General features: G+C 45.0%; 1 protein-coding gene across 1 annotated transcript in view; it reads right to left on the bottom strand.

Annotated features, from left to right (window-relative positions):
* BCL2 (BCL2 apoptosis regulator) overlaps positions 1-23,688 on the bottom strand; it is an 89,879-nt gene that overhangs the window by 64,879 nt on the left and 1,312 nt on the right. The window contains exon 2 of the mRNA XM_010708425.2: positions 23,311-23,688. This exon is cut by the window's right edge and continues 37 nt beyond it. Coding sequence (XP_010706727.1) covers positions 23,311-23,688 — 378 coding nt within the window. The remainder of the gene's footprint in view (positions 1-23,310) is intronic.

Below are 23,688 nucleotides of genomic sequence, written 5' to 3'. Positions count from 1 at the left end.
TTTTTAAGTATAAAAACCAATTACTGATCTTGACTGAAGCTGAATTCAATTCCTTTTTTAATGTTCTGCAGTGTACTTCTGAGCATCTTTTGGAAGCTATAACTAGCATACAGCATTTGCAGTCCCTCCAACAAAACAGAAAATATATTTGTAAGCTCATTCCTAGTGGCACAGACAAGATTCACCAGTTTGTTCTTGCAGTGGTGATGAAGAAAATTCCTAGTATGAGCAAGGGGAAAATCACAGCCATCAACTTCTGATTTATTTACTCAGAACTGTTTTTAACATTTAGGTGTAAATTCTTCAGATTGGATGTTTGCCACAACTTGCATCTTCTTGAAGGCAGGTCCCAGAGAGCAGCATCCTACACAAGCCTCCATTTGCTTTTCCATTGTATGGCTCATGGCACATCATTTGCAAGCTGACCCTGGCTCTGGCTGACCAAGGCATGGGTTGCTTATGGCTCGCCTGCTGATTTTCCCTGGGGCCCGTCTTGCCCCTGGCCATCAGACCACAGAGAAGGAGAATGATTTGCCACCTCCAGGAGTGCTCCATCTAGTACCCAAGATCAAGACTGGGATTGAAAATGCAGTACCTGTGTTTGTTGCGGAGACAATGGTGCTCTGCTAATGCATCACAGTCTGCTCCAGTTGGATATTAAGAGGGAAAAAAATGCTCCATGGAATTGAGTTATTACATTAATTTGATTTTGTTGAACAGAAACGGGAAATAAAAAGAGACATACTAGAGCAGCTTCAGACATAAACAAGGAGTGTATCCCATTTTGGACAGCCTCACGCACTGCGTATGGCACAACATGTAGTTTTCTTCTTCTTGTTTGTTGTTTTCAGTTTAGGTTTTATCCAATTATATATCTATTGTGTGACAGGCCTGGCATGAGAGATTCCATTTACAGGAAATATTTCTGAGATCACGGGCCCTGCAGGCTAAATGCAAACACTGGAGCAGATGGTAACTGATCCAGTAGAGCTGTACCTAGGGGTGCTGGAAGGGGAAAAGACTTGGAAAGTAAAGCTGCTAACAAAATAGCCTCGCGTTATTAAGACTTAAAACCACATTGGTCCAGTGAGCAGTGAGGGACCTCATTAGGGGTACCTCTCACCACTGCTCGCAGTGAGGGGCCACGCTCTAAGCAGAAGACCAAGAGTCAAGCACAAGCCCACCTTTTCACGTGGTGGCTCCCAGGCTTTCCCCTGGGCATCCCACAGGATTCTGAGGCTTACCCTGCACTGTGGTCTGGGTGTCAGGCGTGGAAGTTCGCTCAAGAGGTGGATGAGCAGGACACATTCCTCAGGGGGGTGGCATTGGCCAGCTTGTACGGGATGGACTGGGGTGATTCTGAGAGAGGGTGAGGGTGAAGGAAGGAAGCTTTCAGCAAGGTACTCCTCACCACTTTCTTGCAGCAAAAACACCCTCTGCATGATGCTGGGGAGGCTGCAATTATAAAACTGCCATGATGAGAAATCACAGCCTTAAGGAACTAAACTGAAGCAGGAAAACAGTTCAATAACAGAGCAAAAGTAGGTGCTCTGTCTCCCCATGTATGTAAGTAGCATTTATTACAGTGGATTTCCAACCTTGGTGCTATGACAGCTTCTCTCAGTAAAGATGGTAACTGCAGCTTTTAAACAAACGAGTGGAAGTTCGGAGAGACTGGATGGTACAAGTGAGATTCCAGACCAGTAAACTGGAACAGCTGACCAAAACCCTTGAGAAACAGTGACTCATTCATCATCAGTATTTTAAAGGTTGGTAAAAGTTACATCACTTCAGAAGGCGGAGTGCAAAATACTGGTTGGCCCCAGCAACTTTACCTACTTTTTTTTGTGCAAAGGAGGGACAAGCTGAGTTAATTTGCCTACAGGACTTGTATTATTTCATTACTAAATATCAGCGCAAGCTTCATTACACTAGAGGGAATGCCTATGTCATCTCTGACAATCCTGCTCTTGTATCATTCTGGCTGTGGAGCTGCCACAAGACTTACCCTATCATCTCTTAGCCCTTCTGCACTTTCACAGACCAAGTGAGCAGACTTTGCTTTGATTTTCCCCATGAGCTATGTTCCCCGGGGCCATGGGGAAGGCCTTTGGACTCCCTCTCAGATTTTGTCCAAAACTGGACTCAGTCTACAGACTTTACCAGCATGAAGCCTCTGTACCATGGTTTTTTCCACACACCCTATATCTCACTCCTGTCTATACATGTCTCCAAGTAACTTCTTCACCCTCTGGGATGCAACAACATCCTAGATGCAACATTTACACTAGTCATCCAGTTTTACCAGGATCCTCTAATACCAGCCCCCATGCTCTTGCAGTGTCCTGTTTAAATCAAGGGGCCTTCACGTAGCTGAAGATGTCTTACAGAAAGATTGGGATATAACTGTCACAGTTATTATGATTTGGTAACATTTAACAGCTGTGATTTTTTGCTGTAGACATCAGCATTTTACAGTTGAAACTGTTCCTTTAATTTTTTTTGCAAGAACGTTTAGCTATTTTTTTGGTCTTGTTGTTTCCTGGACTCCTAAATATAGCCAAGTGGAATAACTAGCACCTCTGTAAACTGCTGGTTAAATGCCACGGTAAGTTTCATTTTGCCCTCTGGAAGGCCATTTAAAACACATCAGATTTGTACAGCTCAAAATTTAGGACATTATTTACATTCTGGGAATAGCTTGTAACCATTTCCTCAGGTTTTTCTGCCTTTAATACATGTTAATGCCATTCCCACCAAATAAAAATGTGGCTTGAAAAATATCAGGTGTCAAAATAAACGGCACTTCAAAGTTTAAAAAACACAACTGAAAAACGAAAAGCATGAAAGGTTGCTCTGCTGTCACGAGGTGTTTTGTCGCTATGATGTTAGACAGCAAGCTGATCGCTTTGGACGTCACGGATAATTTCAGGCATAAGAGGCAAACTCACTAGCAGCAAACGAAGCCACTGCTACACTTAACCCTATGGAGCTGAGTTCATCAGTATTATCACTTTTTAGGACAAAGACATACTATTTCAAAACTACAAATGGAATGAAGTGTCTCATCTCTGCACAAAGAGGAAGTAAGACTTCCATCCATATAGGGTCTACATGCCACAAGACCTAAGATGGCAAACGACGTGGCTCTGGAGACAAGAGATGAATCCCTTACTCCATCCCCACAAAAAAAACAAAAAACAAAAAAACCACACATGCAACATCAAGCTGAGGTACAAGGGTTAGTATTTGAAAGCACGTTAAGTCCTTGATGGGCCAGGAGCCCTTACTACATCTCTTGACTCCTAACACACTTAAATGAAACTCTAGAGTTCTTTCTAAAATGAGAATGCTTGACCAAAAGAGATTTAAAAATTGCTTATTTGTTCTCTTTACTGTCAACATTTCAAAGGAATTGTTATCCTCTTTCTGCAGAAATTAAGCAGCTTGCCCAAGGTCAAAGAATGAATTAACTTTAAACTAGATTACAGAATATCGTGGTTCCCATTCCTGCGGTCAATCAGCTAACATATGATTAGGTCACCCCAGTACATTTAATTTAAAAAGAATGTTGAATCTAACACTGCCTAAGTGCTCAGGCCTTCAATAAAAAGTCATGTGAAAGTGAGAGAGGGAACAATAAACAAGAAGGCTGCTTAAGCCTCTGTAACTTGCAAACCCAAGGAGACAAAGAGCAATGTAAAGTAACCATACTGAAAAACCTACATTTGCTGCAAAAAGATCCACAAATACTCTCAGTCTTTGGGGTACAAATGCATCCTGCAGGATCTGCACCATTGTAGCACTGGGTAGGCTCAGCTGCTGTTCTCTGCTTAGCCCAAGCAGTCCCATGAAACTACTGCCTCCTCAGCTTCTGCACAGATATCACAGCCTGGCCAGGAGGAAGGCATCATGACAATTAGGTGACATGGATCACCTGTAAATAGCTACCTACCCCAGCAAACTGCAGTGCCTCACAAACGAGCACCTGTAACCTGTACATTTAATGTCCTCAGATCAACCTTCAGCTCTGAAACTGTACTTTGAAGCAGTGGGGAGCTAACAAAGATTGTGCCAAAAATATATATTCAACATAATTTATTGACAATTTCAAACATCAAATAGCCTGTACCTTTTTGGTTATTTAAACAAAGCTCATTCAGTTTGCAGGCCAAACTAAATGTTTCTGAAGTCCTCTTTCAGACAACCACGAGGTAACATAAACTGTGCAGACAGGTCTTCAGAAAAAATAACCAAAGCATCAGCTGACTGTCAATCCAAACAAAATACCATCTAGTCCAAAACCAAGCCTTGCATCACAACCACAGAGCTAAGTGAAAGAAGAGAGCTTGCATTTCCATGGGATGGCTGAGGAGCAGCTATTTCTGAATCCCTCCGTGAGCTGACCCTCTCGCTCTAAAGTAAGAGTGCTTTGTTGCTCTTTAGCCGAAACCAACTCCGCAATACTGTAAATACAGGAGCAACACAGCCTCTTTCCAAAAAAAAAAAAGACAACTGGTTCACAGACTCTTTCAGAAACAGCTGCTCCTCCACACCTGTTTCTGAAAAGTATGTCACAGGTAGACAAATCCTGAGAAACCTGTGTCACCAAACATGTGAAACTGTGCAACTCATGCAACATGTTAGCCACCTACATGCAGGTTGTTGGGTACCAAATTTGAACAGATGTTAAACTAGCCAACTGCCTTGGATCAACAGTATGAAAAGCTGCTTGTAAATAGAAGAACAGTTGTTATAAAACCTTAAAAATAAAAAAGAAGAGAGTCTGCTGGCAGAACCACTGTGAGTTTTCCAAAAGACTTGTGTGAAGCTGTCCCTGTGGCAGCACATTCCAGCTTGAATACAACCACGTCTCTGGTGAATTTCATGGCTTATCACTTTGTATTCACATAACCCATCAAGACCATGTCTTTTAAGACATAAAGTGGTATTCTTACATGTAAATTTAGCCTTTTCTTTAGCTAATAAGTTCAGCCTTCATGTAAAAAAATGACAGGCAAACAAACCTATGAAAATCAGTATCATGTTTTCTAAATTTAATTATAAAAGCACACTGCACAAGAAATAGCAAGAGGACATAGTGAAGTACAATTTTCATAGATACTACTTTCTTTTCCTACTTTTGTCTCTCTAGTGACTTCTCCCATATCAATGGAGATAATACACTTTATTTCAAAACATCTGACAAAGGCCTGTGAATGTGTAATAAAGGCACAAGATGTGCTTCCCATAAGTTGCACGAGTGTGGGGAGGGCTTCATTTCAGTGAAAGGAATTGCAATTATGACCGAAAGAAATCTTTCTTTATGAATATGTAGCAGTGAAAAAGAACATATTCATTCATCTGTGCAAGGAGGTCTCTGTTCATGAAAATCCAGTGAGGTCCCTTAGTTGTATAGGGAGGATGTGGGATGCCTGTCTGCTTCCCCAGGTTTGCATACCTCTAAAACTACCAACACAGCTCTAGAGCTCCACTGGTAATTTCACCAACCAGTTTTACCAGCCCTCTCCTTTGACGCCCACACAATAGAAGTATCCAGCTTGCATCCAGATCTTGTATGCTAGCATGGAGGAAAGCCTGAGAGCTACTGCTACACCCACGGCCGTGTTCCACGAATCCAAAGAACACAATCAGCCTAATTGTTTCTTTGAAGATAGACCATCCTTTCCCTGTGGCCTAATTTAGACTAAACATTAAAAGTACATAAAGCTAATGGTGGACAATCACTCATAGTTGAACTTGTAAAATGTAGACTCTATTTTTTCATGAAACAATTTTAAATTCTATTTTTTTCTTATACAGATGGTTCCCTACCTCAAACGGAAAACAGAAGACCTGTGGCCTACTCCATTACAAACTCCAGCACTTTTGACCTACAGCATGTAGGATACAAAACAAGGTGAAAAAAAGGATGGCTTCAGATCTGCTTCGAAGTGTCCCAAGGTCAAGTGAGAGTCCTCTGAGAATGGGCTCATGCCTGCAAGAACAGCAGTCCGAGACAAAAACAGTACATGACAGAAGAGCGCAGAGGCAATTGTAGGAGGCCAATAAACATTGGCCTTTTCCTGAAAGTGAGCAGCTGTTGGGTGTTATGATAAGCCATTACAATAATACTGTTTACTGCCAGTGAGTAAGCAGTTCAGAGTATGCTTACGACCATGGAATGTTATACTAGCAATGCTAACAATTTTGAAACACGAAGCACCTCCATTCAAGGGGAGAAGCTGAAGATGCGATATTCTCAGTAACAAGTTGGTCTCATGCCTTTGGGTCTGGGTTGTGCCCAGCTGGCAATGCGACCACCAAACAAAGACTGGTGTGGAAGGAGCCCCCAAAGAAGAAGTCTTAATGGGTCCTCACAAATCCTGGGAACTGTGCAACCCTTTCTTCAGCACCATCTACTGGTACCGTGCCTAGCATCAAACTATTTGCTTGTAGGTCACAGCCAGCTGTCCCTTGCCCACTCCTGTGAGAAAACCAGGGGCCCCATCAGGTCTAGGATCCATCTGTCACTAACAACAGCCTTTTCCTCACGGTGGATATGCTCCAATTACGCTCCTGAGGCTTATCAAGCTCCTACCGATGCCAGTACGCCCACAGCTCAGATTTGATCCAGCTCATACATACCTGGGCCATGCCTTAAGGCTGCTGCTGCTCAAGAAACGAAACAACATACTCCCATAACCAAGACATTGCTGACTATACTTGCAAGCGTTGGCCTATAAATACCTTATATCTGCTGGCCACAGAGAACTATTTGATCTCTGTTTGTTTTCATGCCTCTGTCACCTTCTGCTTCTGTTGTGTTCAAGTGGCATCCTCACTCTGGACTGTCTCTGACAACACTGTGCAGTCAAGAGTGGCTTAGATGAAACAGAAGGCAAAGCAGCATCCCAAAAGATGGTTTGTATGCTAAGCACACACAAATAGGCATGCTTAGCACAGGGGAAGCACAGACAGTCCCAGCTAAGCCTCTCTGGAGCAGTAAGGTGTTTGCTTCCCACCGCGCGAGCTCTGAGTAGCACTTGCAAAACCAGAACCCAGCAATTACTGGCAATGCAGCTCGCAGCTGGTTAGACTGCTTCTGGAAAGCAAAGGAGCTGAAGGACATGCTCTCATTAATAGAGAGAGGCTTTTTTTGAGGTAGTGTGGACAGTTCTGGAGACCGGAGGCAACACAATGCCCAGGCTTCCATCCCTGCTTCAGAGTCCTCAAGCCCTATTGATTTCACTGTTTCAGCTGAAAGTTGGGGAAGTGTTGACAGGGGTTTCAAAGGGAAACTACGAGTCAAAAACACTGCCAAATCCAAGCCTTTGGTAGCTGTTTTGTTGCACAAGAGAAAGGAGGGAAAACATGAAGAAAGAAGCCCATGGCAGGCAGTGTCCCAGGGCACAGGCGCAACCACAGAGAGCTGAAGCTGAGCGCCAGGAGCTGCTGGTTCTGTGCCATGCCCACCCACCATGCCCACCCACCAGCCCCTCAACATCAACACCACCAAACTGGTTAGCATTGCTTGTTTAAGCTGTAATTGCATGGTAGCTGTGTGGCATTGCCACTCGCCAGGAGGCAGAGCAGACATCCTGCTGCACCTGGAGCCAGCCCTGGTGGCACCGAGCAGCGCATCCCGCACAGAGCCGCACATAATGGCAGGGCGCTGCCAGGGAACTTGGCAGAGCGCAGAGGATTGAATCACAGCTGGCAACAAAAAAGTCATGAGTCCCAAGTGGAATTTTTCACCCTGCTCCGCACGTGCAAGGACAAAAATCATCTTTTTTATCTTGTTGTGTAGGGCAGCACCTGTGAAGATTCAGAATGAATTTGCCAACAGGAGGAAGACCTAAATACAGATGATAGCCACTGGTGTTCCATTTAAGCCTAATTTTTAAGTCTGAATGCTGCATTTAAATATACAGTACGTACTGTAGGCAGAAATTAATTTCACCCTCTGCTCTCCCCACTTTTTTCCTTACTTGGCTCAGCCATTTAAAGGGAAAACTTTCCCCTTGAACTCTAATCATTTTCGAATGAATTATTAAAAAACTTTACAAGCAGCCTTCCTTTTATACAGAACTGCACACAAATAAAAGAGGAAACTGATTAAACAAGGACCATGGCAGCATTCACTTGAAAGCACACTCTGTAAAAACCAAATGGTGCACGTGTGGTGTGTGTGCGTACATCTGCCTGGGTGACAAGAGGTGGCTTTTTTCTTCAGGCTTCTCATTTAGAATAATCACATTCTGGCATTTTTGCTCTGAATACATTGAGCTAACTATGGTTTATTCTTCTTTAAGTTGGTAGTGCCTTTTTAAAGAGAGTAAATATTTCAGCTTGCTTTTTTTTTCTCCTTAAATTTATTTCAAATTAATGGAGCTTACATTGCATTCTTGAAAGGCTCGTGTTTCAGCTCCAAAAAATCCAAGTGATTTGGGAATACTTCACTTACTTCTTCTAGATTATATTCATCATAAAAAAAAGGGATGCTGCCAGCACTCTTTCTAACAGCCATGGAAATAAGATGTCTACACTTCGCTACTTCATGTACTTACTCACGACTGACAAAAGACTTCTTTTGAAGTAAATTATAAGCGTGCAGCACCTTGAAGTGATTAAAAAGAAGTAAAATACTCAAATATGCCTATTTTTTGTGAAGATGATAATGCCTCTAACAGCTAGAATGCAGTGCAAATGAGAACTGCTCTCCTGTAGCTTAGCGTGGTGAAGCAAAACCTTTCTGGGGATAGATGGGGCCAGGGGGCTGTGAGCCCCTGCATCGCTCTGCTGTGCTGAAATGCCCACGGGAGGAGAAGCGAGAAGAAAGGATGTACATTTGTGCTCTCCTGCCAGCTCCTTGGGCGCTTTGCAAGCCTGCTGCCCTTCCACCAAAGACCTTGCCAAAAAGAACAAGCGACCCTAGCATGCTGCCCGTGAGCCAGGCAGTGCTCATGTCACTTTGCTCTTCCCCTGCGGTGTGCTTTTCAGATTCTTGCTGCCCATTTCTGTGGAGGAGGTACATATTCACTGATTTGCACATTTGGCTTCGCTAGATACTACTAGCATATGAATCCCATTTAAAAAAAACAATAAATAAATAAATAAATAAATAGGAACATGGACCTAATTAGGTTCATAAATAGGAACAGAAAAGTACAAATTCAAGCAGGAACACAACAACAAGATGATTTTGAATGAAAATTGAACCAGAATAGCCTGAGCCTAAGGAATGCCTCCTCTGATACTAAGGGCACAGAAAACCAAAGCTGACATTTTGACATTTTCAACTAAACTATGAATCTCAGTCTACATGGCTACCCATAATGACACCAGCTACCTCTGCAAACCTTCCTTGCTCTTCAGAGGACAAGCGCAAGCCCACGTATCACATGAAGGCCAGCTGAGGCTTCCCAGAGAGGAACCACAGGGCTGCTGCTGCTGCTGTGCACCAAATCTCAGCGCAGGGCTGAGTTCTGCCCAGCACAAGTGACTGGAGGGACACGTTCCCAAGCGATACACCAGAGAGCAAGCAGCCAGGTCACGCACTCGATTATGCGCTAACAGCATAGGGGAGACAGCACGTAGCCCCTCCAGCATGTGGCTCCGCAACCTCTGGTGACGTTGATGTCCAGAGCATCTTTGCCAAGACACTGACTGCTGCACCGGGCCCTTGGGTCATACATCAAATGTTCACATGCACTGACAGATGTTTATGTTGGTCATCCTGATTTAATGCCCATTACATCACTTACCAAGCCGCTGATGGTATCATAAGTGCTAAAACAAGGCAGCAAAGGAGACTCGAATACAAAATTGATTCCCTCGTGGTATGAGCGTATTACACCCCAGGCTGCATCTTGCTCTTGAATTAAACTGAACAACTCTACTGATCCTTTAATTCATTGGAATTTTGTGTGGAAAAGAGCCTTTTTGTTTCAGAAAACTGGTTTCATTCATCGTTTGGCCATCAAAGGATGAATAAAAGGTATTAAAAGGTAATGTGGGAGAGTCAGACCTTGGATCACAATCTACTAGGACAAAACAAAAATCTGTTCTATACTTTAATTCAGGCTGGGATTCACGTTAGCTACATTCACTCCTTACTGCCTATGGCTTAGCACTTCCAGCCACTTCTGTTTTGTGTCTGACCAGACTGTTTTAACACACTGAAAATCAACTCAAAGTTGCAAGGGAGCAAAATTAATAAGCACAGGAAGTCCTCAATCTATTGTGCATGCCTGCATAGCATGTTGGCTGCCTACCACAGAAGTACAGCCTTATTATCAAATATAAGGGGTTAAATTTAAACTCCGTGACAGCCTCTATGTATGCTTGGTTGTCATAGATGTGGGGGAGGAATAGGAAACACTTCACACATCTTGTTTTCCGCTTCTAATACATTTTTGAGTTTTCTAGTACAGCCTTTGCTTGGATGTGTAATCACTGTGGAATGGCTACTATACCCTCGCTGCACTGCATAATACTTTCCCTTCCTCCTTCTGTAGGATTCCTCATGAAAATAGGCACTTTGTGCTTTTGGCCCTAAGGACAGAACATAATGTACTGTCTCTAGGAAAAAAAAAAAAAATCATTAAAACATTTTCCACTACTTAAAAAGAAAACAACACATGAAGTACTACTGTATTTCTTTTACGCACATGACCTCATAGATACATGTGTGTGCACACACACAAATGCATTCAATTTAGCTATTTATAGAGTTGTATAATTTTTCCTGGCTGAAGTTTTAGCGAGCTTCTCCTGATGGGGTTTGGTTCACACGGTTTCCCAGCCCATCCACACTGATGGAATATCCCCTCCCAATTCCCGCCTCCTCCCAGGATCCTGTTTAGCATTTTGCCAGTGACACTGGCCACTTGCTTTACTGGACTCATCAGGAAAAACAGAGGGCTTTTTATTTCCCAACAAGCTGCATGTATTTAGTCACTTTTCCTTACAGTCTCCTAGAGGCAAAACTCATGGATGCAGCCTTGGACAACCACCTCTGTTTTGATGATTCAATATTCAAGAGTGTCTTAGAGCAGTTGCATGAGCCATTGGGCCTTGATAGGCACCCATGCTGCACTTACTGTTTTCGCGCTCCACTTACAGTGAGATGAATGCAGGTATCAAGGCTGGGAAAACTTTCTTACCTTGGAGCTAATCTGCTGTTTGGTTCCCCCATATTTCATCAAATGGACTTGCCCCACAGTGAAGGGCGCCCCTGGCTGATGTGGGACAGTGGGTTCTGCAGGGTTCTGCACCAGGGGAGGTTCAGTTTGGACATTAGGAAAAATTTCTTCTCAAAGAGAGTGGTGAGACACTGGAACAGGCTGCTCAGGAAGTCGGTGGTGTCAGCATCCCTGGAAGTGTTCAAGAACTGTGTAGATGTGGCACTGAGGGACATGGTTAGAGGGCATGGTGGGGATGGGCTGATAGTTGGCCTAGATGATCTTAGAGGTCTTTTCCAACCTGAATGATTCCATGATTCTACTTCATCTCTTCCCTTCCCTTCTGGTTCAGCCCAGAGAGGCAAAGCCTGCACAAAGGGCCGAGAGGCACAGCTCAGAAAGTAGAAAGCTATTAAAGCAAAAACCCATGAGGCAGATTACAACTTATGCCAGACTTCTCCAAATTTAAGTGTTGATTGTTCAAAATTTATGTCTAGATTTTTCTTAAGAATGCAATTTCCTGGCACATGGTACAAGTTGCTCTAGACCTGCATGTCAGCACCGCAGGCATCCTGTTGCAAAGGTTATTATGGAACTATTGAATGTTTTCATGCCAAATTTGTCCAAATTAAACCGAAGGGAATGGAAACACTTTCCCTGGATAGGTGGTGGTTGTTTTAGGTGGGTTTGTTTATAAGGAGAATGAAAGTTACAGCTAAATATAACAGCAGATATATCATAATATTGTCTGAGAACTTGAATAACATGTCATTCAGCCTGTGTGCTGTGGAAAGAACATTAAGGTCAAGTCTAAAATAAGATCAGTGACTGTTTGACAATAGAAACATGTAGGAGGTAGAACAGGAGAATTTTCCACATTTTTTTAGATGACATTTTTCTGTAGAAAAAAAATTCTTGCCTGTCTTGCTACAGGTCTGATGTAATTAAACTCATAGCAAAACACGCTGCTGGATTCAGCATGTTTTTGCTCACCCCCTGACAAACCTGCATTAGTCATTTGTGCCAACTGTTTACTTTTTGCATTATACTCAATTTGGAAATAAGAGGAGGCTTCTCTGTTGCATTTTTGTTTTTAAAGACTTTCACTTTCTGCTTCAGTCCTCTGATCCTGCTCCCCTGGAAGTCGATGACTTCAGCAAGGCTCCTGCTATGTTTTAAAGGTAAGCACATCTGTGTTTGCAACATTGGGAATCTAGAAGAATTCCTGGCAAGGTCAAAAAGAGGGGGAAAGTAAGGAAATAAAAGGCCCAAACTACTCCTTTAAGTAAGTTATAAAACACAAAGCCTCCTTTTTCACTTAATTCATCCACTCAAACCTGGGCTAAAGGTATGACTTCAGGCACCTGGCATTTCCAAAAGCAAAACACCAGCGGGATGCCAGCTTCTCCAGGAAGTCAAGAGCCCTGGGCCTCAGCCTCCACAGGGACATCCAGCACTCTCCCTTCTCCATCCTACCTTATAGTCTATTCACTTTTAAGCACACTTACAGCCACCTACAAAATGAACCTCCCTAACCACCTCACTGACATGAGCCCATGGTTTAAAAGCAAAGGCAGAGCCAGGAACAAATCCAAGGCCAGGGGCTGATGACAATGCCCGCTGCCACCATCTCACTGCAGGGGCTCCTAGGCCTCCAGGAGGAGGGTCTGGGGCACAAGAGGGAGGTACACAGAGCACAGTATCCTCTCATGCCTCCCCCAAACCGCCCATGGGCCTGGCTGCAAGGCCCAGCTGCAAGAAACTGCAGGAGCAGCAGAGCGGCGAGGGGCCAGTGGCCACCTCCAGCCTGACCTCTGGGTGGACGCAGCCAGAATTAGTATCACACTGAGGACTGGCACACGATAGATTTGACCCTTATCTATCCCGTTGGGAGCACAGCATTGTTCTGGCTCTATTAAGTATAATTTGCATGCTGTCTAATGGCCCTGGGAGCGAAAAATAAAAATAAAAATAAAAAGGGTGGTAGGCCTTGAGGGAGGAGAAGAGGAAATGGGAGCGCTGCCATGTTTTTCTGAGAACTGGCAAAATAAGAAGGCTGACTTTCCTACGGAGCCAGAGGTAAAACTAGTCACTGCAAAGTTATTTCATATCTAACACATCGCTCACCCTCCATCGCCACAGTACAGGGCACTGAGAACGTGGGTCACTCAAGTACACAGAAGAGCTCTGGTTCAACCACCCTGGCATAGATCTTGACCACAGGAAGCTTATTCCAGAGTGGCCCTGAGCCTCTCCCAAGGGCTGACAAAGATTCACTCTGAAAAGAAGAGCCTGAGCTACGGGGAGAGAGAAATGAGACCTCCATACACCATGTTCCTCCAGCTCCCTCAAGGCTTTGCTTCTAACAGCAGCCAACTGCACCAAGTTGCCCTGGTTTCGGCTGTTTTTGCTGAGAGGTTTTTTCTTTAGGGATCAGAATGTCCTTAGAAATAAATGCTGTCTGTCCATTGCTTCCAAGGGAACAGGTAGTTTATTCTAGCTGTCAGTGACGGCAAACCAAGCAGCTCTTCTCTCACTGTCAGTTCTAGCTCTAGGTCAGTTATAAAAATTAAAGAGTTTCATTGTGAGAATGATGTATTTGTGTCTGCAGGGGGCAGAGAAGGCAGCAGAGAGGGGAAAAAGAGAGCAGGCTTTCTAAAACAAACCCTAGGCCCATTTACACAGCGTAACGGCATGCCAATGCTGTGTCTTCACTCAGCCCATTGAACTATCACAGCAGCCCCAGCCTGCAGGATGTGTTACCATACCCCAAACATCCTTCTCTCTAGGTTGGAAAGATGGGGAAAAAAAAAAAAGCAAAAAAAATTCCCCATTGATTGCACAATAAATACACAACATCCCACTGAAACAATCACCCTAGGAAGATAAGAAGAAAGGAACAGAGATGCCTCAATGGGTTTCTCCCACCATTTATAGCACATGGAATGGAGGGTCTGCCCACATGCTGTATGACACGGATACCACTGTGTCCTGGAGGGAAACTTTGCCACATTGGAAAAATGTATCTGTTGGCTGCAATGGGGCCAAGATGCCATGCACTCAACTCCAGAGCCAAGACGGCGATTCTTTTGCAGTTAGCCTTGAGCTACTGCAGGAGCCTGAGTGCACTCCAGACTTGGTCATTTATTTTCAGTCTGATTGCCACCTGACAATTTGAATGGAAGGTGTTATTTCCTCTCTTCCTAGTGTGCCCTGCTGCTGAATTCCAGCTGGGAATGAGGAAAGCATTTCCCTCTGCAGGCTTCAGAGATGTGCTGCTACTTATTGCTGTGTGTTAGTGGGTCTGGGCAAGGAAGAAGGGAACAGGCTAAGCTAAATTTGAAAATAATATGTGTGCTAAGTCTCCTTCCGGGTTATACTTGGGACCTTTCGCATCCATCAGCAATTGGGAATAGGCATTTAGACAGCGTAATTTAGTGTGATTTGCCAGATGACTTCAGTCAAGAGTCTTTGGATGTGACTAGCTGAACTTAAATTTGCAGACACTTGGAGCACAAATGCAGGATTTACTTTCGTTATTAATCAGGGAGTTTTCTTACTTCAGTTTTTTCAATGTTGTTTTTTACTTAAGCTGTGCAAACGATCAAGAAACGTTACCAATGTTCAACACTGATCATCTTATTTTGCTAAGTACAATATCAACACATTTAGTACCGTATATGAATCATAGAATGGTCTGGGTTGAAAAGGACCACAATGATCATCTAATTTCAACCCTCCTGCTATGTGCAGGATCACCAATCACTAGACCAGGCTGCCCAGAGCCACATCCAGCCTGGTCTTGAATGCCTTCAGAGCATGGGGTGGCAGATTCTCCTTTAGATAATTTTTAATTCTTTTTTTTACCTAGAAACAGGGCTCTCCCCTACATTCTATATTACATGCTCTGACTATATGATGAATTTTCTTAAGTTCTTTCCTTAAAAGACAAAGTTGACAAAATCTACTCCCTCCTGAAGACAGAACACAGGACTCCTGGTACCAAAGAAGGAGGCATTTCATCAGCCTCTAGTCCAAGGACCTGTCTTCCCAAGGACTCATGGAGTTCTCCCCAGCACATGCAACAGGAATTCTGTCTCATATGCTTCAATACAGAAGGACAGTTCCGAGGACAATCCATGGTCAATCGCAAAGGTTTGATCACTTAAAAAAAAAAAAGGTTTAAAATTGTTTTTTCTGCCCAAACACTGTGCATCTCTGTATGCAACATAGCTTATCAGTTTCCTCTGAAGTGCTATAGCTGCTGTTACATGAAAATTTTGTGGGAATGGAAAAGGGAAGAAAACTTCCTCCATTAAGTCTCTGATGAACTGTGCTGATATGTAGAGGGAAAAAACTAAGGTAAATTGCCATTCCCCATGTTGTTTGTCCTTTTCCTGAATACAGGAAACAGCTACAGACCAACAGCTGAAACAGATCTTTTTAATCTGTTTGCTTCACATCCAAACAGCAGATCAGAAAAAGTTTAAGTTCCATTTTCAATTCTCTCTTCTTCCTTGCCTCCCTGGTCGACCTCATCACCAGGAATTTTCACCAACGGACTCACTTTGGTCTCTCCTAGGCTGGAGAGCTCCAGCAATAATAACGTTCAATGTTATCCATTTTGAATACTGGTACCCAAAATTATCATGGCAGGTATTTTGTTCAACATTGTATCTTGCATGACTTTTTTTCCCCCAGCTAAAAAGCATGAGCCTAACTCATGATACCGTAATGGTCAACACCATATTTCCCAGACATGTAATGACATATACCAGCAAGATTGCTCATTTCATAGCAGGGCTGACTGGAAAAAAGAGCCCTTAACAATCTGCCCCAAATCACACAGTTTACTCAGTGCTAGAACCATGATGAGTTTTGACTCTCAGCAGTGTTCTCTAATACCTAGGTGACAGCCTCTGAATCACCACATGGGGAAAACTGGGGCCTCTTCTTCTTGACTGTAGCTAGCACATGTACTTACATGACTCACTGAAGTACCCCAAAGCCCTCCAAGTTGGCTTTGCAGATAGCAAAATGGAATCATTCTTTTGGTTCCTCTGGTAAAATAAAATAGCAATTAAATTATGCATCCACTGAAAGACGTTGACCATTTCCTCTAAATAAGAGATCCTCAGTAAGTCAGTGCAGGAGTAAATCCAGTGGTGTGGCATGGTTAACCAATAGATAACTATGAAATAACATGCTCTGGAGAAAGGCCTATCCTCAGCACTTAGTGATCCAATTTCACCAGATAATGTTAAATTTATCTCGTTTCATCAAGGTGCACGATTGCCCTTCAAAGCAGTATAATTCAAACTAAAGTTCAGATGTTCCTCTTACCCTTATAAAAACCTAAACCTTCCTTTAACCCAGCTTAGTACTTCCACCCAAAAACTCTTCCATGGAAACAGCTACCAAAGGTTAACCATGCATTGCAGTAAAGGCTATTTTTTTTGTTAGTTGAAAAACTGTGGCTTTTTCATTTGATCTTATTTTTCTTGCCGCAAATACAAAGTAAACACAACTACAATTGTCCAATTAAGTGCCTCTTCCTGTTCCTACTAAAGTCAATGGCAACACTTTCTAAAATCAGGTTTGTTTTCTTACTCATTAGCTGTAAGATGCAGAAACCTGCAAAGAACTTTCCAGTGAGGGGAATTTAGCTAAGTCTACCAGTACGCAATCATTGTAAAAGAAAACCAGCATTAGTATAAAATAACAGAAAATAAATTCCAGACTTTTAGATGCATTTGGAAAAGTTATCTGGTTACACAGTCTTCCATGAGCCAAAAAAGCAAAAAAAAGAAAAAAAAAGAAAAAAAAAAGAAAGAGAAAAAAAAAAGAGAAAAGCCATCTGATTGTTAATGAAACTTAAACCAGAGTAAAATGAAAATCCCTCAAATCTGTCATCAGCATTCATGTTTGCCAAGAAAGCCTGGATGCTATCTATCTGCAGAAGAGAAGATTTACGGCACTGCACACCTTCATCCATCCTATTATTATACATAAAATGGAAAATAGAGCAGGCCAGCACTGCCCTCAGAAATAATCAGTATTTTGCTGCAGCTGAGGAACACGTGTTATCATCATTGCCAGGTCACCAGGTACGAGCCGCCTTGAGGCGCTCATACATACATTAAGACAAAACTCAAAGGAGAAGAGCTGTGCTCCTCCCTGTCCACACAGCCACAGGCAGGGTCTGCCCCATGCAGCTCAGTGGGATGGAGAACGAGCAGGAGATCATTAGCAGATCTCCTGGAGGCTGCTACAGGATGCTCCTGACAGCACTGCTTGGCCAACAGGGCAGCTTCGCCCAAAGCAAGGCCCAAGCTCTGCTTCCTACCACTGTGTGCTTTGGTGACCACCTCATAGGGATCCAGCACTGGCAGAGATGACGGCAAGCACAGCCACAGCTTTGCATCATGGCACCAGCAGTGCATACAGGAAAGGAAAGGAGTGGAAGGTCTGGGGGAAGCTGAGAACCACCAGCTGTAGATGGAGCAAGAACAACAGAATGGGCAAACGACCAGAAATCAGCTGAATGAAACTGCGCATGAGGAGCAGTGAGCTCGTTCTAATAGCTCGTGATCAGGCAGCTGCGCTTTCATCAGCAGAGTCACATGCTTCACCTTCACCTGCATTACTAAATGGGATGAAAACAAAATAGCCAAAAGGCTTGGAGGTCTTCAAAGGCCACCTGGACATGGCAGCCTGCTCTGAGTAGCCCTGCTTCAGCAGGAGTTGGACCTGATGACTTCTAGAAGTGCCTTCCCACCTTTAACACACTGCAATTCTATGACAAGCTCATGTTGCCATTGGAGATTTGTTATTTAAGCCCATCTATCATGCCATGTATTAGTCATGAGTCCCCACTGCCAATGCATATCATACCCACCCTTGCCCTAGGCCAGAAGCTGCAGCGTATGCCACCACCAGCAGTGGAAAGACACCAGCCAGATGGCACTGAAGCCTGCAGGCCAGCCTGAGCAGGTGCCAGTAAGGCCAAAGGAGAACAGGGATGCAGAAAAGCTGGCCTGACTGCATGCCATAGACCAACCATTACACAGGACCCAAGCCACAGCAGAGGTTTCTAAACGACACCCAAGCATCGCTTCCATCTCCCGATCTACTATGCTCCACCATCCCTAATCCAAAAGACCTAAGACCAGTGCAAGGACAAGCCACAGGGCTTCATTTTGCTGCTAACACAGCACACAGTCTCTGCATCACATTAGAGAGTCCAGGCCCTCCTGCATGGCTCCTGAGAAAAGGCTCCTGCTCCACACACACATTCACACACCGCTGCGCCTGCCTCGGGCTTCTGCACACTCCTAATTTCAAGAGCAAACTGAAAGAATTTATTTTTCAGCAGAGCCAAGGCAGAATCTCAAGAGGGGCCTGCCCCAGTGCAGACAGAGAACTGACTTCTTTCTCAATACTGAAAGTAAAGCAGAAATTTTTAATAGGATTGCTGTTTGAACTTCAGGGTTCTTTGCGAGATCAAGGCAAATGACATCACCTCCATAACCAGTGGCTCTGAAATTTTAAAGGTCACAGTCAATACATTGATGTAAAAAAAAAAGAAAAAAAAAGGATGAGACTGCTGAAAAAGCGCAACCTAACATTGTCCCAGGTTACACAGAAAGCTGTCACAGCTGAAAGAGACCAAGAAATACATTTTCTCTCTCTCTCCTGGTTCTTTCCTCCCTCCTGCCACGCAGCTTCTCCGCAGAATGGATTTCTCTCCAGCAACAGCAAAAAGAAAAATATTTTGATAATATTTTGAGAATTCGATTATAAACCCACAAAGCCACAAAAACTGGCAAAAGGACCTAGAAGGTGCAACACTTGAAACTGCCAATTCATTTACTTCACTCAGTGGATTTCAGATCGCTTCCTTTCGACAGTCAAACAGTGACTTGGGGTTAGCCCCAGTGGGGATTCAGCCGAGACAAGGCCTCTCACTGCCACAACCCATGGCACCTGCGTGGCCGCAGGGCCCTGCCACATGCAAGACAAGGAGACACACAGGAAAAGCAAAGCCAAGGTGCTGAACACCAATGCGGGGTTGGTACTCATTCATGGCCTTCAGATGGTCACCTCAGAAAGCACACCAGAGCACGGCAGTCAGACATCTGGCCTCTTCCTCCTGCACCACGTGAAATCTCACCCCTGCAGAACAAGGAGCCCTGCTGCCAAATGGGAAGACATAGTGGCAAAACCACCAGTCATCTGGCAGGCGAAGCCTCCTGAGATACTGGAAATTCGGGTGTTAAATCCCATAGGCTGCAGGAGGACTAACAGGAAAATCTTGGGAGAGGGCTCCAGTGATGGGGCCGCTAGGCAAAGCAGTGGCTTATCCACAGCCATGTTTGTGAATGATGTTGGCATGCATGTGATGATGGCTGGGCTCAGAGGATGCCTGCTGGGTTTGGGACATCGTAGGTCATGGGAACCTGTGCTGTGCCAAGTGGTTCCCCTCCCCTGCATGACGCTGGGGCCATTCCCAGCTGGCTCTGGTAAGTACTCACAGGAACATGAGGCACCTAGTGGAAGCATGCCCTTATTGGCCACCTACAGTCCACTTAAGGCATCTATATCCTCCTCTCTATCAGCCCTGAACTGTGGAACAGAACAAAGAGCTGCAATCACAGACAGAAACATACAGCTATCACATCTCTGGTTCAAATGACAATATTTTTATTTTAAATGTTTTTTTTTGTTTGTTTTTGTTTTTTAATTTTTAACAACACTGCTTCTCTCACCTGGGCCTCCTTGCATTAGCATCAAAGATTTATCTGCCTAAATGCACATGATGGTGCCCATGTCTTCTTCTATAGTCTCCATATTCTATGCTAAGTCCTGCTTTTTGTTGGAAAGCTCATGGAGGAATCATAGAATTGGTTAGGTTGGAAGGAACATTAAAGATTGTCGAGTTCCAGCCCTGTGCCATGATCAGGGCTGCCCCCCACCAGCTCAGGCTGCCCAGGGCTCCATACAACCTGGCCTTGAGCACCTCCATGGATGGGGCACCACAGCTTCTCTGGGAAGCTGTGCCAGGGCCTCACTGCCCTCTGAAGAAAGCTGTGCATTAGACTACCAGACCCCTGAGAAGGGCTAGTGTAACAGTTGTGTGCCCAAAGTGGGAACCTTTAACTGCAATACAAATGCAGTTAGTCCCCACTACACCAGCTGCACCACATTTCATATTCGCTCCATCAACATGAAAGCCACAACATGTGCTAGTCCACTGCAAAGCCTGCAGTACTGCAATTAAGACGTCAGGCAGTACAAAAGAAAATGAAGCCATTAAGGTGTCAGTCAGAAAGCACACATTATACTGGGGACCACAAAATTGCAGAGATGAGCTGGTCCTCTTATTTCTCTTGTAACGCAAGGAAGATGTTATTAGGCCAAAGCACAATATTGTGGCATCCTGACCTATGTGAAAATCTTTGAAAGCTGCATTTATTCGCCACCAGAACCACAAGCTCATAACACAGCCTTCAAGCAGGCACTCTCCATCTGTTGCTTGTTCCAAGTTTTGAACAAACCCACGATGCTGTGTGGGCACCATCAATCATGGGCACCACCAGCAGTGGATGTCCTGTGACTGCTGAAGTAAGAACTCCACCAGTTACATCCTCTTCCAACCTGCACTCCAATATCCTTTTTTTATTCTCTGTTTTCACAGAATTGTAGAATGGCTTGTGTTGGAATGAACCTTAAAGATCACTATAGTTCAAAGCCCCTCTCTAGCTCCTTGTAATAGAAAGGATTCATATTCTTCTAAAAGCAATGTCCAGTAAGCAGCCAGAATGGATTGAGACTGGGCAGATTAACACCTCAGCCCAGCATCAGAGATGGTGTAAGCCCCAGGCCCACACAACACCCTAAAAGCACATGCTGTCCAACTTGCTGCGTAACATGTCCAACTTGCTGCGTAACATGTGCTCCTGAGTAACTGTGACGCTCTCTCCCAAAGTTACATCTTGCTGCCACACAGCCTCATGACCACACAATGCTCCTCAACATGCCAAGGGGCCACCCTGTGACCACAGCAGGCAGCAATGTTTGTTCCAGGAACCTGGACAACACAGGACACTGAAGTCCTATAAAACACGGTCACCTATTAGGTGAGATCAAGAGCAGCCACTGATACACTGCCATGAGGTTTGCATGCAGGGCATGGTGCAAGTGCCAAGCAGAGGACTGAGAGCTTTGTAGAACTGTACTAAAGCATACTTTCCCACTGACGTATGCTGAAAACTAGAAAAAGAAATGATCCATTGCTGTGCCATCCTTGATTTCTTCTGGTTGCGAACAGGATCCTAAAGGCTGTGCTTGGAACTTTGTTTCAGTCTTTAACCCCTTGTAATGAACCAGAAGGCTCTGCACGTGCTTAGCAAATGGCTTGACTTGGAGGTACCAACCACTCAGGCAAAAGCCACTGCAGGGGAGCAATCTGCACATCTTCCACACGTACACTGCAAGTAACACACAGCAGTAAATGGCATCACACGCATCACCCCGAATAAGGAGCTTTTGTTTATAAGAAACCTCAATAAACAACGAAACGGATAGGAAGCACTGCTGCCTTTTAAAGGCATTTAGTGTTTCCAGTCTGAATTACTTCTAACCATCCAGAATGAGCTCCAGCATTTGCTTGCTCTGGCCAATGACTCCTGCTAACACCTGTCCTTTCACAGTCTCATTTTTGCTCAGCATTGACGTTTCCCCTCACACACTGCACCCACAGGACAACATCTCAGCCTGATCACAGATCAGATCCAGAGCTCACTGCAGTCAGCAGGATGACTTCACTGGCTCTGCAGCAAGCTGAGGGCCCCAGCTCCGTGCACGGGCTTCCAGCCTGGAGTGGGACTTATGCACAAGTAAGGCATCCCAGCCCAGACATGCAAGCTGGAAATCCCTAACCCTTTCACTGCTTGTGTCGTGTCTTAACCAGCAAAGCTCTCTGGCAGCCTGAACTCTTTACAGATTTATTTTTGTTTTCCTCTCAGCATCTGCTCCGTGAGAAAAACAGCAAGCAGCGAACCCTCGGCACACTGATGTCCCTGGGCTCCTGTGCCTTGGCTCAGGTGGGCTCAGCAGAGGGAAGGCAATGCGTTTGATGTTAACAGACAGCCAACGTGGGCAGCAAGTTGAGCCTAACACCAACCTAGCAAGAAATCAAGCATTGAAAAGTTAACTCTTTGTAACACTAGCCTTACAACCATGCTAACCAGGCCATACGCACTGTATTCCTTTACACATACTGTGCAAACCATTCCCCTAACTGGCTGTGTTCCACAGGAGGACACATCTAGAACACACACGTCCAGTGCCAGGGGACTGGCACTCACTCCAGCTGTACACCAAAGGTTCTCCTTCAGTACAGATGTTGCTCATCTACCCACAAAGGCACTGGTAGCACAGCCTTCACATGCACAGCAGGCTTAGTTTGTGGGAGAGCAGCTGGGACCACATTTTGTCGCGGTGTATCAATTAATACAGGAAAAAGGAAAGAAATACCCTCTCACTTCCAATGGGGTTATTTACTTTGGAAAGAGAGAGAGAAAAAGGAAAAGCACTTGATCGACCACAAACATAAAAGCTGTCCATTTTCCATAAGTGGAAACCCTCCCGTTCTGGAGGATGCTGAAAGCAGCCCCAGCCAGAGGTGATTTCTACCCTAGAAACTCCACAACAAACACCATTTTTTCCAGAACAATCCCATGGACACATCTCCCAGCACCTTTGTTTGGTGGCGAGACAAAGACAAGTTTTAACACTGGGCACAACCTCCAGCTGCCACCGCAGCACCCATGGTCTAGCACCGGTCCCCACTCTTGTTGCACACCAGTGTGTCACCCCAAGGAGCATTTGGGGATGAGGAGGACGTGCCTGCACACCTGGTCGCCACACCAGGAACCCACCACCCCTGGTGCTGTCCCCAGCCACGCTAGAACTGTGCCACGTTGGGATCCCGTCACTGCCAGGCTCACTGACAGCCTGGGAGAGCAGGGAGCTCCGATGGGGCAAACCCTGTGTCCCCTCACTGAAGTGACCCCAGCGCCCACCAACCACCGGTGGAGGAGAGCGAAGCGCAGACACGTACCCATCCTCCGTTGTCCTGGATCCAGTTGTGCAGGTGCCTGTTCAGGTATTCGGTCATCCAGGTGGCAATGTTGTCCACCAGCGGCGACATCTCCCGGTTGACGCTCTCGACGCACATCACGCCGCCGAACTCAAAGAAGGCGACGATCCGGCCCCAATTGACCCCATCACGGAAAAGCTCCTCCACCACGGCCACGAAGCGGCCGTGGGCTGTGAAGGGCGTCAGGTGCAGCTGGCCCGACATCTGGGCAAAGTCCCTCTGGTAGCGGCGCGAGAACTCATCCCCGGCCTGGCGCAGGGCGAGGTGGACGCCGGGAGGTGCGGGGCGCAGCCCCTCAGCTGGGGGCACCTCACTAGCAGCAGCCGAGCCGGGGGGCTC

This window comes from Meleagris gallopavo, chromosome 3, assembly GCF_000146605.3.
Source record: "Meleagris gallopavo isolate NT-WF06-2002-E0010 breed Aviagen turkey brand Nicholas breeding stock chromosome 3, Turkey_5.1, whole genome shotgun sequence".
NCBI lineage: Eukaryota > Metazoa > Chordata > Aves > Galliformes > Phasianidae > Meleagris > Meleagris gallopavo.
The sequence above is the reverse complement of the archived record's forward strand: the minus strand, read 5'-3'. Positions and strand labels throughout refer to the sequence as shown.